The sequence below is a fragment of the Lampetra fluviatilis genome, chromosome 59, assembly GCF_964198595.1.
Source record: "Lampetra fluviatilis chromosome 59, kcLamFluv1.1, whole genome shotgun sequence".
NCBI lineage: Eukaryota > Metazoa > Chordata > Hyperoartia > Petromyzontiformes > Petromyzontidae > Lampetra > Lampetra fluviatilis.
The window spans coordinates 8,282,883-8,297,477 of NC_136333.1; the positions used below are offsets into that span (position 1 = coordinate 8,282,883).

Consider the following 14,595-nt stretch of genomic DNA (forward strand, 5'->3'; position numbering starts at 1 on the left):
CTTCCCTTCTTCCCTCCCCCCCCAAACGCGACCGGCAATTTGACAACTCGCGACCATCTCCCGTGACTCCGAGGTGGCTCTGGCGATGCGCTTGGGGATCGATGACGCAATCTCAAGTGACGCGTGCTTTGTTTATTTATTTAAGGGGCACCACGCTGGTGCGATGTTGTCTTCCTCGCCCGGTCTGCAGGAGGTCGTGGACTCGGTCGCGACCCTGACGACGCCTGCTGCTGCTGCTGCTGTGTATTTGGAGTTTTCGTGTCTCTCCCTCTCCCCGTGGTCGCGTGGATTTTTTTTCTCCTCCGGGTCCTCCGGTTTTCCCCTCCGCTTTCAGAATCAACGTCACGCGTTGAGATGATTTTGCCTGCTGCTGTACATTTCCACGCGACGATGATGATGATGGGCCACTTTGTTGAGCTCTCATTTGTGATGTCCAGGTCACTTCTGAAAAGTAAGTACATTTTTTAATAACATTTTTATTTAACAAAAAAAAATTATGTTTAGGGTGGGTTTCTGCTTTGAATATTTTTAATTTATTATTTGTATTTTATTTTTATTATTTCAATTGGTTTTTTTTTTTCTACGTGACTTTACCGAAAGAACCAAGAATACAAGTTAATACCTATTTGTATATTTTTAAGCGATTTATTTACCTTTCCTTTAATTTCTACTCCTCTCGTGGTTTTGTGTCGTCCGCCGTTGTAACGTTCCGACTCCGCGCCCCGACTGGACTAAAAGAGCTTCATAGCTCATCGGATTCCTCCTTCCTTTGCAGTCCAATAATAAACGAACAAACGTCGCGATGTGTGCGCTGTGCCCCGCGCCAGGACCCGTGCATCACCAAGGATGAGCCGCCCGGCTCCTACCGGCCCTACGAGCTGGGCCAGCAGATGGACATCTGGATCAAGAACTCGGACGGATCGCCCGCCGTGGGCAAGGTGCCAGCAGCCACCCCCAAGCGCCACCTACCCCATACTCCCACCCTCGCAGTGCCTCCTTTGCCACTGGCACAACCATAACCGTGCCAGGGCCGTGCCAAGCCCCGGTGTGGCTCGTTAGGTGCTGGGTTGTTGTTTCCACTGGCACTGCTGAACCGTGCCAGGGCCGTGCCAACCCCAGTGTGGTTGTTTCCACTGGCACTCCTAAACCGTGCCAGGGCCGTGTCAACCCCAGTGTGGTTGTTTTTCCACTGGCACTCCTGAACCGTGCCAGGGCCGTGCCAACCCCAGTGTGGTTGTTTTTCCACTGGCACTCCTAGAACCGTGCCAGGGCCGTGACAAGCCCCGGGGTGGCTCGGGAGGCTCAGGCACTTCGAACAGCACTTGCCCCAAGAGCCTGTGAAAGGCTACATGGGGGCCTTTGTCCTTGCGTGACGTGCGGCGGCGGTGCGCGTGTCGTCGCAGGTGTGGCCTCCGGGGGGCTCGGTGTTCCCCGACTTCACGAACCCCGCCACCGCCTCCTGGTGGGTGCAGATGTGCGTCGAGTTCAGCGACGTCATCAAGTACGACGGCATCTGGATCGTGCGTAGCGCACTCGCTCACCAGTCCACGGCTCGCTCGCTCGCTCGCTCACTCACCACGGCTCACTCACTCACTCACCACGGCTCACTCACTCACTCACCACGACTCACTCACTCGCTCACCAATCCACGGCTCGCTCGCTCACTCACCTAGCTCGCTCACTCACTGATCCACAGATCGCCCTCTCACTCACTCACCACGACTCACTCACTCACCAATCCACGGCTCACTCCAACGAATCGTGGTCGAAAACTGCCGGGATTTTTTTTCGCTTTTCAACGATCCTGGCCGTAACGCCTCCGCCTCGGCAGAGAAAAGCCCAAATCAGTCGGCCGCAGTGGCGCACGCCTCCGTCGCCGGATGGTGGATCGGAAAAAGTTCCTCTTCGATCGATCGTCGACCGCCACTCCCCGTTGACGTTCCCCTTTGGTCACGGTCCCGTTGTGTTTTTCTCTCTCACCGGGGCGTTTTGCTCAACAACAACAACCACAACGACGATGACAACAACAACGCGGCAGGACATGAACGAGCCGGCCAACTTCGGCACGGGACAGGAGCCGGGCTGCGCCAACAACCTCCTCAACAAGCCGCCATACCACCCGCGTAAGAGCACCCCACGGACGCCGTGCCGCGGTGTGATGTGGTGTGATGTGATGTGGTGTGATGTGGGTGTGATGTCGTGTTGTGTGATGTGATGTGGTGTCACGTGGTGTGATGTGGGTGTGGTGTTATGTGGTGTGGTGTGTTGTGATGTGGTGTGATGTGATGTGGTGAGCTGTGGGTGTGGGTGTGATGTCGTGTTGTGTGATGTGATGTGGTGTGTGATGTGATGTGTCACGTGGTGTGATGTGGTGTGATGTGTCACGTGGAGTGGTGTGACGTGATGTGGGTGTCACGTGGTATGATGTGGGTGTCACGTGGCGTGCTGTGGGTGTGCAGGGATTTCTGGCGACGATCTGGCCGAGAAGACGCTGTGCCCGGACGCGCGCACGCACCTGGGCAGCCACTACGACACCCACTCGCTGTTCGGCTGGGCGCAGCACGAGCCCTCCTTCCAGTGAGCCGGGGGGGCGGGTGGGTGGGTGGGGGGGCGGGTGGGGTGGGGCGGGGGGAGAGCCGGGGGGGTGGGGGGAGAGCCGGGGGTGGGGGGGGCGGGTGGGTGGGGGGGCGGGTGGGGTGGGGTGGGGGGAGAGCCGGGGGTGGGGGGGGGCGCCGTGAACAACAACAACATCAAGTGTTGTGTTTATTGAAGCCAGGTGAGGTGCACTGAGCTGACGCCAGCGTCGTGTGAGGACAACAACAACAACAAGAGCCCCCCGCTGGTAGATGAGCGGTCTCACGCACAGCCCCTACAGGCGGGCAACGTACGTCCGTGTGTGTGTGTTGGACTTCTTTCGCACCGTACGTAGCCAACCGCGTCAATCGGAGGTGTGGGGGAAGGACAACAAACTGAACACGAACAGCAGTTCTCAAGAAATGAGTTTTCGATCTGGAGGATGATCTAAAAGTGCGCGGCTCCAGTGGCTTCCTAATCACAAGGGTGTCCCCCGCTGATGAGGAACACCCTCCCACTCCACGGCATACAAATCGACTCCCATCGCAGCAATAGTATCATTAACATTCAAATCCGAACTAAAGTTTAAAAAAGAAATTCAAAGAAAACCACATTTTGGTCATTTGATCGATCAATATTATTCTACACTAAACTACTTTTTATTATTTTTTATTTTTATCATTTTTTATTATTTGATTTATCTACGTGGCTTTACCTAAATACCCAAAGAATACACTAAACAATTTTTTTATTTGGCCAACAAAGAGGCTGATGTCGTCATCGCCGTGTGGACATTTATAGCAGCAGCCGAATTACTCTAAACGCGTGAAGTTGATTTTACACGTGGAGGGAAAAAACGAAAAATCCACGCGACCACGGGGAGAGAGACACAAGCAGACTCCAAATACACAGCAGCAGCAGGCATTGTCAGGGTCGGGATCGAACCCACGACCTCCTGCAAAGCAGGCGAGGCAGTCAACATCTCCTAGCCACGAACCATTTGAGTTGTCTGGCGGGCGCGCGAACGTCAGGATGTCCGTGTGTCAACATCTCCGAGCCACGAAACGTCGACATTCTAAAGACGTAGATCAGGTGTCCGGCTAACTCGGGGATTTTCGATTTAAAGCTTTCGTGACTTCAGGGATTCATCTTCTTGGTTCTTTCGGTAAAGTCACGTAGCAGGGAAATAATAAAATAATAAGAATAAAACATAATAAAATACAATTCTCACGACGTTTCGGCCACAACGCAAGCAGCGACGTTTCGGCCACAACGCAAGCAGCCGTCCTCAGGTGAAGAACAGGTCTGTCGGAAAGACAGCGTCTGACAGCCCTGTTCTTCACCTGAGGACGGCTGCTTGCGTTGTGTTCGAAACTTCGTGAGAATTGTATTTCATTATGTTTAATTTCTATTATTTAATTATTTCCCTTCTACGCGACTTTACCGAAAGAACCGAGAAGATGACTCGGGGATGTCCGTGCGGCGTGTGCCAGCGCCTCCCAGAATGCAACGGGCAAGCGCGCCTTCGTGCTGAGCCGCTCCACGTTCGTGGGCAGCGGCCGCTGGGCGGGCCACTGGCTGGGAGACAACTTCTCGCTCTGGAGGGACATGCACATGTCCATCATCGGCATGCTCGAGTTCAACATCTTCGGCATTCCCTACGTGAGCCTGCACCCCCCCCACCACCACACACCGCCGGCCCCACACCACCACACACAGGATCTCTCCACAATAGAGCTCGCGTCGTGGAAATGTGTGTCGTTAAACCCGCCGCCACCCGACACAGCCAATAAGTACGTTTTGTCACGTGAACAAAGCGTGTCAATTCTTTACGAGTACAGCACACGGGGGCTGTGATGTTGTCTTCCTCGACCGGTATGCGGGAGGTCGTGGGTTCGATCCCGACCCTGACGCCTGCTGCTGTATATTTGGAGTTTTCGTGTCTCTCTCTCTCTCTCATCATCACGGTGGCTAGGAGATGTTAACTACCTCGCCGGCTATACAGGAGGTCGTGGGTTCGATCCCAACCTTGACACTTCTCTCCGGTTCCTCCGTATTTCCCCTCCACGTTAAAAATCAGCGTCACGCGTCTAGAATCTTCAGCTGCTGTAAATTCCCACGTGATGATGACGATGATGCTGAGCCACTTCACTGAGCTATCATTTGTGATAGCCACGTCGTGTCTGACAAACAGCTCCATAGCTCAGTGGGGGCCTTAGATGCCAGAATAGAAATAGTTTCAGTTTCGTTTGAACTCCGTTCCCTGCTCATCACACCACAAGGACAAAGATTCCCCTGATAGCCTCCGACAGACTGTTGGGACAAGTGCTGTTAGCGAGCGGCAGCAGCAGCAGCACCGGCGCGGCACACGCGACGGGGTGGAGGCGGCCAGCACCACGCCCGGCCGCCTTCCTCTCCCCGGTGGCGATGCTTTACTACGCGCCGCGCTAGGTACTCAGTTGAGGCCGAGTCGACCTACGGGAGGTCCAGGGCCGGTCGTTCGGAACCCGCGCGTCTCAGCGGAGTTCGGAGCGCGTCGGCGCTGACCGCCGGTGCCGCGTCCCCGTGACGCGGAGCAGATCGGCGCTGACATCTGCGGCTTCATCTACGACACGAGCTACGAGCTGTGCCTGCGCTGGATGCAGCTGGGCGCCTTCTACCCCTTCTCTCGCAACCACAACGGCCTCGGATACAAGGCACGGCCTGCCCCCTGCCCCCAGCTCCCTGCCCCCTGCCCCCAGCTCCCTGCCCCCTGCCCCCAGCTCCCTGCCCCCTGCCCCTTGCTCTCACTCCCTACTCGCTACGTTAACCGAGTGGCAGGCCCGTTGCTTTTTGTGACGCTTCAGGATGGCCAAGCACCTTGTTCTCTGTGTCACCTTGTTCTCTGTGTGTCACCCTGTTCTCTGTGTGTCACCTTGTTCTCTGTGTGTCACCTTGTTCTCTGTGTGTCACCTTGTTCTCTGTGTCACCTTGTTATCTGTGTGTCACCTTGTTCTCTGTGTGTCACCCTGTTCTCTGTGTGTCACCTTGTTCTCTGTGTGTCACCTTGTTCTCTGTGTGTCACCTTGTTCTCTGTGTGTCACCTTGTTCTCTGTGTGTCACCCTGTTCTCTGTGTGTCACCTTGTTCTCTGTGTCACCTTGTTCTCTGTGTGTCACCTTGTTCTCTGTGTGTCACCTTGTTCTCTGTGTCACCTTGTTATCTGTGTGTCACCTTGTTCTCTGTGTGTCACCCTGTTCTCTGTGTGTCACCTTGTTCTCTGTGTGTCACCTTGTTCTCTGTGTGTCACCTTGTTCTCTGTGTGTCACCTTGTTCTCTGTGTGTCACCTTGTTCTCTGTGTGTCACCTTGTTGTCCGTGTGTCACCTTGTTCTCTGTGTGTCACCTTGTTCTCTGTGTGTCACCTTGTTCTCTGTGTGTCACCTTGTTCTCTGTGTGTCACCTTGTTCTCTGTGTGTCACCTTGTTCTCTGTGTGTCACCTTGTTCTCTGTGTGTCACCTTGTTCTCTGTGTCACCTTGTTCTCTGTGTGTCACCTTGTTCTCTGTGTGTCACCTTGTTCTCTCTGTCACCTTGTTCTCTGTGTCTCACCTTGTTCTCTGTGTGTCACCTTGTTCTCTCTGTGTCACCTTGTTCTCTGTGTGTCACCTTGTTCTCTGTGTGTCACCTTGTTCTCTCTGTCACCTTGTTCTCTGTGTGTCACCTTGTTCTCTGTGTCACCTTGTTCTCTGTGTGTCACCTTGTTCTCTGTGTGTCACCTTGTTCTCTGTGTCACCTTGTTCTCTGTGTGTCACCTTGTTCTCTCTGTCACCTTGTTCTCTGTGTCACCTTGTTCTCTGTGTGTCACCTTGTTCTCTGTGTGTCACCTTGTTCTCTGTGTCACCTTGTTCTCTGTGTCTCACCTTGTTCTCTGTGTGTCACCTTGTTCTCTCTGTGTCACCTTGTTCTCTGTGTGTCACCTTGTTCTCTGTGTCTCACCTTGTTCTCTGTGTGTCACCTTGTTCTCTCTGTGTCACCTTGTTCTCTGTGTGTCACCTTGTTCTCTGTGTCTCACCTTGTTCTCTGTGTGTCACCTTGTTCTCTGTGTCACCTTGTTATCTGTGTGTCACCTTGTTCTCTGTGTCACCTTGTTATCTGTGTGTCACCTTGTTCTCTGTGTGTCACCTTGTTCTCTGTGTCACCTTGTTCTCTGTGTGTCACCTTGTTCTCTGTGTGTCACCTTGTTCTCCGCCTCTCCCCTTGTTCTCTGTGTGTCACCTTGTTCTCTGTGTGTCACCTTGTTCTCTATGTGTCACCTTGTTCTCTGTGTCACCTTGTTCTCTGTGTGTCACCTTGTTCTCTGTGTGTCACCTTGTTCTCTGTGTGTCACCTTGTTCTCTGTGTGTCACCTTGTTCTCTGTCTCACCTTGTTCTCTGTGTGTCACCTTGTTCTCTGTGTCACCTTGTTATCTGTGTGTCACCTTGTTCTCTGTGTGTCACCTTGTTCTCTGTGTCACCTTGTTCTCTGTGTGTCACCTTGTTCTCTGTGTCACCTTGTTCTCTGTGTGTCACCTTGTTCTCTGTGTGTCACCTTGTTCTCTGTGTGTCACCTTGTTCTCTGTCTCACCTTGTTCTCTGTGTGTCACCTTGTTCTCTGTGTCACCTTGTTATCTGTGTGTCACCTTGTTCTCTGTGTGTCACCTTGTTCTCTGTGTCACCTTGTTCTCTGTGTGTCACCTTGTTCTCTGTGTCACCTTGTTCTCTGTGTGTCACCTTGTTCTCTGTGTGTCACCTTGTTCTCTGTGTGTCACCTTGTTCTCTGTGTGTCACCTTGTTCTCTGTGTCACCTTGTTATCTGTGTGTCACCTTGTTCTCTGTGTGTCACCTTGTTCTCTGTGTCACCTTGTTCTCTGTGTGTCACCTTGTTCTCTGTGTCACCTTGTTCTCTGTGTGTCACCTTGTTCTCTGTGTCACCTTGTTCTCTGTGTGTCACCTTGTTCTCTGTGTGTCACCTTGTTCTCTGTGTGTCACCTTGTTCTCTGTGTCACCTTGTTCTCTGTGTGTCACCTTGTTCTCTGTGTGTCACCTTGTTCTCTGTGTCACCTTGTTCTCTGTGTCACCTTGTTCTCTGTGTGTCACCTTGTTCTCTGTGTGTCACCTTGTTCTCTGTGTGTCACCTTGTTCTCTGTGTCACCTTGTTCTCTGTGTGTCACCTTGTTCTCTGTGTCACCTTGTTATCTGTGTGTCACCTTGTTCTCTGTGTGTCACCTTGTTCTCTGTGTGTCACCTTGTTCTCTGTGTCACCTTGTTCTCTGTGTGTCACCTTGTTCTCTGTGTCACCTTGTTCTCTGTGTCACCTTGTTATCTGTGTGTCACCTTGTTCTCTGTGTGTCACCTTGTTCTCTGTGTCACCTTGTTCTCTGTGTCACCTTGTTCTCTGTGTCACCTTGTTCTCTGTGTCACCTTGTTCTCTGTGTGTCACCTTGTTCTCTGTGTCACCTTGTTCTCTGTGTGTCACCTTGTTCTCTGTGTCACCTTGTTATCTGTGTGTCACCTTGTTCTCTGTGTGTCACCTTGTTCTCTGTGTGTCACCTTGTTCTCTGTGTCACCTTGTTCTCTGTGTGTCACCTTGTTCTCTGTGTCACCTTGTTCTCTGTGTGTCACCTTGTTATCTGTGTGTCACCTTGTTCTCCGCGTGTCAACTTGTTCTCCGCCTCTCCCCTTGTTCTCCGCGCATCGCCGCTGTGCAGGATCAAGACCCCGGCGTGTTCGGGCCGGAGTTTGCCGAGGCGGCGCGCTCGGCGCTGCTGGTGCGCTACACGCTGCTGCCCTTCCTCTACTCGCTCTTCCACGAGACGCACACGCGCGGCGGCACCGTCGTGCGACCCCTGCTGCACGAGTGAGTCCACGGTGCGCACGGAGCCTGATGCACAGGTAGTCCACGGTGCGGTGCGCACGGAGCCCGATGCACAGGTAGTCCACGGTGCGGTGCGCACGGAGCCCGATGCACAGGTAGTCCACAGAGCGGTGCACACGGAGCCCGATGCACAGGTAGTCCACAGAGCGGTGCGCACGGAGCCCGATGCACAGGTAGTCCACAGAGCGGTGCGCACGGAGCCCGATGCACAGGTAGTCCACAGAGCGGTGCGCTGCACAGGTGTGAGTCGCAGCCCCAGTGCACAGTTTGTGAGTCCCCCACAGCGGCACGCATTTCAGATGAGAGTCACTACGAGCTCGGCGCCCGTGTGTGTGTGTGGTGTGTGTGGTGTGTGGTGTGTGTGTGGTGTGTGTGTGGTGTGTGTGTGTTGTGTGTGTGTGGCGTGTGGTGTGATGTGTGTGTGGTGTGTGTGGTGTGTGTGTGTGGTGTGATGTGTGGTTGTTTTCTTCTCTCCTCCCGCGACGCCGCGACAGGTTCGTCACGGACGTGCAGACTCACGGCGTCGACCGCGCGTTCCTCTGGGGCCCGGCGCTGATGGTGGCGCCCGTGCTGGCGGAGGTACAAGCGGCGTCGCACGGACACGGGGATGGGTGTCTGTGGCACCTCTAAGCAAGTGTCGAAATGATGATGAAGATTTGTTCTTCAACTACTACCCCGCCTGCTCTGACGAGTCCCGTGTGCCTGCCCATGCCGTCCAGGACGTCACGATGTTGCAATTAACCTTGGAGGGATGCCACCGTTTCTTCACGTTCTGCAGATACCACTGGTTCTTCACGTTCTGTAGATGTAGATGCCACTGGTTCTTCACGTTCTGTAGATATAGATGCCACTGGTTCTTCACGTTCTGCAGATGTAGATGCCACTGGTTCTTCACGTTCTACAGATGTAGATGCCACTGGTTCTTCACGTTCTGTAGATGTAGATGCCACTGGTTCTTCACGTTCTGTAGATGTAGATGCCACTGGTTCTTCACGTTCTACAGATGTAGATGCCACTGGTTCTTCACGTTCTACAGATGTAGATGTCACTGGTTCTTCACGCTCTGCAGATGTAGATGTCACTGGTTCCTCACGTTCTACAGATGTAGATGCCACTGGTTCTTCACGTTCTACAGATGTAGATGCCACTGGTTCTTCACGTTCTGTAGATATAGATGCCACTGGTTCTTCACGTTCTGTAGATGTAGATGCCACTGGTTCTTCACGTTCTGTAGATATAGATGCCACTGGTTCTTCACGATCTGCAGATGTAGATGCCACTGGTTCTTCACGTTCTGTAGATGTAGATGCCACTGGTTCTTCACGTTCTGTAGATGTAGATGCCACTGGTTCTTCACGTTCTGTAGATGTAGATGTCACCACCGCCATCTATTGCATGGTGGTTAAACTTACGACTCTCGGTCCGAACAGGCAACTGGACATAGGGACGGGTTTGTTCGTATCTCTGGAAGTGTGTAAGTCGAATGTTCGTGAGTAGAGGAGTCGCTGTAATTGTGACAATTGGACCATATGGCGCCACTCATGCTGTGATGTTGGTGGCGTTCGCAGGGCGCCACCACGGTCGACGTTTACTTCCCGGACGCGCGCTGGTACAGCTACTACACGGTACGGGGGGCTCACCACACAGGGGCTCACCTCGTGGGGGGCTTACCTCGTGGGGGGCTCACCCCCAAGAGATTTGTCTTTGTGTGTGCTCGCGAACGGCACTTGCCCCAGCAGTCTGCTGAAGGCTACCCGGGGCACCTTTGTCTTTGCAGGGCGAGGAGGTTCCCGCGTCGTGGCGCCGCTCGTCGGCCCGCGTGGCAGCGCCCCTCGAGCTCATCCCCCTCTTCCTGCGGGGGGGCTTCGTCGTGCCCACCCAGCAGCCCGCCAGGACCACCACGCACAGGTGGGCGGGGGGGCTGGGGAGGAGCCTGAGCCTGGGGGGGGGGGGGCTGGGGGGCCACTCGTGAGCGAGAACCGCAGTCCCAGTGAACGAGTCAGTCAGTGAGCGAGTGTGTGCGTGAGTGAGTCAGTCAGTTAGCCAGTGAGTCTGTGAATTAGTCAGCGAGTCAGTCAGCGTGTGAGTTAGTCAGCGTGTGAGTGTGCGAGTGAGTCAGTCAGTAAGCCAGTGAACGTATGAGTTAGTCAGTGAGTGAGTAAGCGAGCGTGTTGGTGAGTCAACCAGCAAGTGAGTAGGTGAGTCAGTGAGCGTGTTGGTGAGCCAGCGAGTGAGTAAGCGAGCGTGTTGGTGAGTCAGCGAGCGTGTTGGTGAGTAAGTGAGCATGTTGGTGAGTCAGCGAGTGAGTGAGTGAGTGAGTCAGTGAGTGAGTCAGTCAGTGAGTGAGTGAGTGTGCGAGTGAGTCAGTCAGCGAGTGAGTCAGCGAGCGTGTTGGTCAGCCAGTAAGCGAGTGAGTGAGTAAGCGAGCGTGTTGGTGAACCAGCGAGTGAGTCAGTGAGTGAGTGAGTGAGTAAGCGAGCGTGTTGGTGAGTGAGCAAGCGTGTTGGTGAACCAGCGAGTGAGTGAATCAGTGAGTGAGTGAGTAAGCGAGCGTGTTGGTGAGTGAGCGAGCGTGTTGGTGAGTGAGCGAGCGTGTTGGTGAGCCAGCGGCCGTGTTGTGTGTTCAGCCGCGTGAACCCGATGGGGCTGATCGTGTCTCTGGACGAGAACCTGGAGGCGCGCGGATCCCTCTTCTGGGACGACGGCGACTCCATCGGTGAGCACCACACAAAGACAAAGGTCCCCCGTGTAGCCTCTAACACGGTGGCTAGGAGATGTTGACTACATCGCCTGGTATACAGGAGGTCGTGGGTTCGATCCCAACCCTGACGCCTGCTGCTGTATATTTGGAGTCTGCGTGTCTCTCTCCACGTGTTGACAAGCCACTTCGTTGCGCTATCATTTGTAATTGCCAGGTCACTTCTGAATAAGCGCTCTACATAGCAGCTGAGTGGGCCTTGCCTGGTAAAATAAAAACAATAGTTTCGCTTGTTTCTACTTCCACTAAAACACCCAAAATTAGCAAAGTTCGATTCCAGAATCGGGTTGCGATTCGACCAAACGGATTGCGTCCGTCTTTGTTTCTACCGTTCCCGTAGTCTGCTGCTGCTGCTGTTGTATCCCCGAGTTCGTGCCACGACTCACGCGTCGGTAACGCGTCGGTAACGCGTCGGTAACGCGTCGGTAACGCGTCGGTAACGCGTCGGTAACTCTGCGGTCCCCTCTCCCGCAGGGACCGTCGAGAGCGGGAACTACTTCCTCGCCAGCTTCGTCTTCACGGGCGTGAGTCTCCAGCCCGCACCCAGCGCCGCCTCGTGGCGCCGCCTCGTGGCGCCGCCTCGTGGCGCCGCCTCGTGGCGCCGCCTCGTGGCGCCGCCTCGTGGCGCCGCCTCGTGGCGCCGCCTCGTGGCGCCGCCTCGTGGCGCCGCCTCGTGGCGCCGCCTCGTGGCGCCGCCTCGTGGCGCCGCCTCGTGGCGCCGCCTCGTGGCGCCGCCTCGTGGCGCCGCCTCGTGGCGCCGCCTCGTGGCGCCGCCTCGTGGCGCCGCCACACGTGGAGATCTCGCGATGATGGCGAGGATGGAGGTCATGATGATGGTGGTAGTGAGGCTAGTGATGCTGATGGTAGTGAGGATGGTGATGATGGTGATGATGGTGGTAGTGATGATAGTGGTAGTGAGGATGGTGGCAGTGATGATGGTGGCAGTGATGATGGTGGCAGTGATGATGGTGGCAGTGATGATGGTGGCAGTGAGGATGGTGATGATGGTGGTAGTGAGGATGGTGGTAGTGAGGATGGTGATGATGGTGGCAGTGATGATGGTGGTAGTGAGGATGGTGACGATGGTAATATTGAGTATGCCACACGCGCAAGCGACAGCGGTGGCATTGCCGGCAATCGCCTTTTGACCTTCACCTTTTAAGATCGACGTTTTTGTTTTCTTCCACCCCTCCTGAACCCCCCCCCCCCACCCCCCACGGTGCTTCTGCCCCCCCGCCGCCGCACGCCGCAGAAGCGCCTGACGAGCAGGGTGGAGCGTGCCGGCTACGCGGCGGGCCTGGCCTTCCAGACGGTGCGCGTGCTGGGCCTGCGCTCGCCGCCGGGCGGCGTGACCGTCGACGGGAGCCCCCTGCCCCCCTCCGACGTCGCCTTCCATCCCAGCGGGGTAACCGGCCGGCGCTCCTCGGGAGACATGCGGCGGTTTGCACCGGTGGCGCGCCGTAGTCAAATAACACGAAATAAATGGTCATAGTGATTTAATTTCACGCGATTCGCAAACCGCCCGGTCAGAAAATCTTGCGGGGCGGTGGCAATGGCGGTGGCGGTGGCGATGGCGGCACGTCAGAACGGAGTTCTCGCGACGTCGAAGCGGGTCGCACGAGCTCTCGCGACGTCGAAGCGGGTCGCACGAGCGGCTGACCCACGACGAAGCGTCACGCAGTCCCTCGCCGGAGAGCCGCCACCCGGCCCCGATGGCGGCCGGCTGGCTCCGTGTGCCCAAGGGCTGTTTGTGTTTGTCTTTGTGCCCCGAGCCTCGGCCGGGCGGTTTCCTCAATCCGCTTCGGGAATCGCCTCCTGGCGGGCGGTGGGCATTCATAGAGTGCCACTCCTCCTCGTCGTGGTGGTGGTGGCGGTGGTGGCGGTGGTGGCGGTGGTGGTGACGGCGTCACTGACGCGCCTTCGAATGGGAAAGTGGCCGCCGAGTGGAAGTCGGCAGCTCGTGACGCGAGAGCCCCGGCAGCTCACTCAGGCAGCTCACTCAGGCAGCTCACTCAGGCAGCTCACTCAGGCAGCTCACTCAGGGGGCCTCTTTCACGAGGGGCCCGGCGTGTCGTCGTGCTGCGCCGACTTGCAGAAAAGATTCCTCTTCGCCCCCCCCTCCCCCCTCAGTCTGAATATTCGAAATCAGTGGTTGGTCATTGGCAGCCCTCCCCCACTTCCCCACAATACCCAGAGTGAAAACACCCCATCATCATCATCATGCAGCTGTCAAACGACCCCCCCCCCCCCCCCCATGGTTTAAAAATGTGTGGCGGCCACACTCACGCACTGCTGCTGCTGATCGTGCAAAACACCGCTCTGAGTAAATGTTGCGATATAATTTGTCGTGTAAAATAATTCGGCGTTCACCCTTTGTGGCAATAAAACAAGTGGTCAGATGAAGCCGATTGGCCGACACCAGAGACATCTTCTTGGTGGCCCAGTCTCACCGCCGGTGTGTGCTGCTGCTGCTCCTGCTGCCGCCGCTGCTGCCTCCGCAGGAACTCACTCTGAAGATCTCCGTGCCCATCACCACGCCGCTGAACATCGCCATCAACTGAGGCCGCCCCCAACTGGCTGGCCGTCGTCTTCCTAACCCCACAGCCCGCCCCCCTCTCTCCGCCCCCCCCCCTTTCTCCGCCCCCCCCCCTTTTCTCCGCCCGCCCCCCCCTCTCTCCGCGTGACCTTGTGGCACGACCTGCTGTATCGCCGCTCGTGGAAATAAAAACTGTTTGAAACGTTGAAGGGTCGTTACTTCAAAAAAACGCCTTCAAAGGCAAATGGTCTCCCCCACCTGCGATGAGCGCGGCTGGCTGTGTAACGTTGCGAGGTGAAGGTCAACGCACGGACACGTGGCGCACGGAGGGAACGCGTCAGGCGGCTACGCTGCAAATTGGCTCCCTGGAGCAATCCAGCGCTGCACGGAGGGGACGCGTCAGGCGGCTACGCTGCAAATTGGTTCCCTGGAGCAACCCAGCGCTGCACGGAGGGGACGCGTCAGGCGGCTACGCTGCTCCCTGGAGCAACCCAGCGCTGCCGGGAACAGCAGTCGAGGGGGTTGGTGGATCACAAACAGATGTTACGAAACTCCCTCGGCAATGGGCAGTGACGCGGTGCCATAACCCGGCTCTGCCAGGAGGATGCAGTGCAGTCCAGCAACAGTTGCCCCTCCACACGAGTGAATGTTTTTTTCTGGGTGCTCCCGTTTCCTCCTCTCACACGTGAACACTCATTCATTGGCCGAAAACATAGAGGATTGCAGACCTTGGGAAAGCGTTGGCGCCAGCTCCTCACCACTCCTCGTCTGTGGTTCCTCCTCCTAGCACCTCAGAGTCGTCCTCTCCACGAGGACGAGCCAACGATGTGCGAT

At 55.8% G+C, this 14,595-nt stretch overlaps 1 protein-coding gene across 1 annotated transcript; it reads left to right on the top strand.

Annotated features, from left to right (window-relative positions):
- Positions 1 to 391: 391 nt before the first annotated feature.
- LOC144950870 (sucrase-isomaltase, intestinal-like) lies at positions 392 to 13,862 on the top strand. The gene is made up of 15 exons (XM_078881020.1): positions 392 to 451; positions 828 to 938; positions 1,404 to 1,520; positions 2,039 to 2,123; positions 2,460 to 2,577; positions 4,068 to 4,236; positions 5,154 to 5,270; positions 8,301 to 8,449; positions 8,962 to 9,046; positions 10,036 to 10,092; positions 10,245 to 10,375; positions 11,095 to 11,183; positions 11,700 to 11,749; positions 12,478 to 12,630; positions 13,727 to 13,862. Exons 2-15 carry the CDS (start codon positions 891 to 893, stop codon positions 13,784 to 13,786), a joined length of 1,428 nt encoding a protein of 475 aa, XP_078737146.1. The 5' UTR covers positions 392 to 451; positions 828 to 890; the 3' UTR covers positions 13,787 to 13,862.
- Positions 13,863 to 14,595: the final 733 nt, after the last annotated feature.

Bases quoted from the DNA above. Each gene is read 5' to 3' on its own strand.
- LOC144950870 (XM_078881020.1), top strand. From the start codon at position 891: ATGGACATCTGGATCAAGAACTCGGACGGATCGCCCGCCGTGGGCAAG. The intron at 10,093-10,244 runs GTACGGGGGGCT...TTGTCTTTGCAG, and splicing joins GCTGGTACAGCTACTACACG to GGCGAGGAGGTTCCCGCGTC. The intron at 12,631-13,726 runs GTAACCGGCCGG...CTGCCTCCGCAG, and splicing joins TCGCCTTCCATCCCAGCGGG to GAACTCACTCTGAAGATCTC.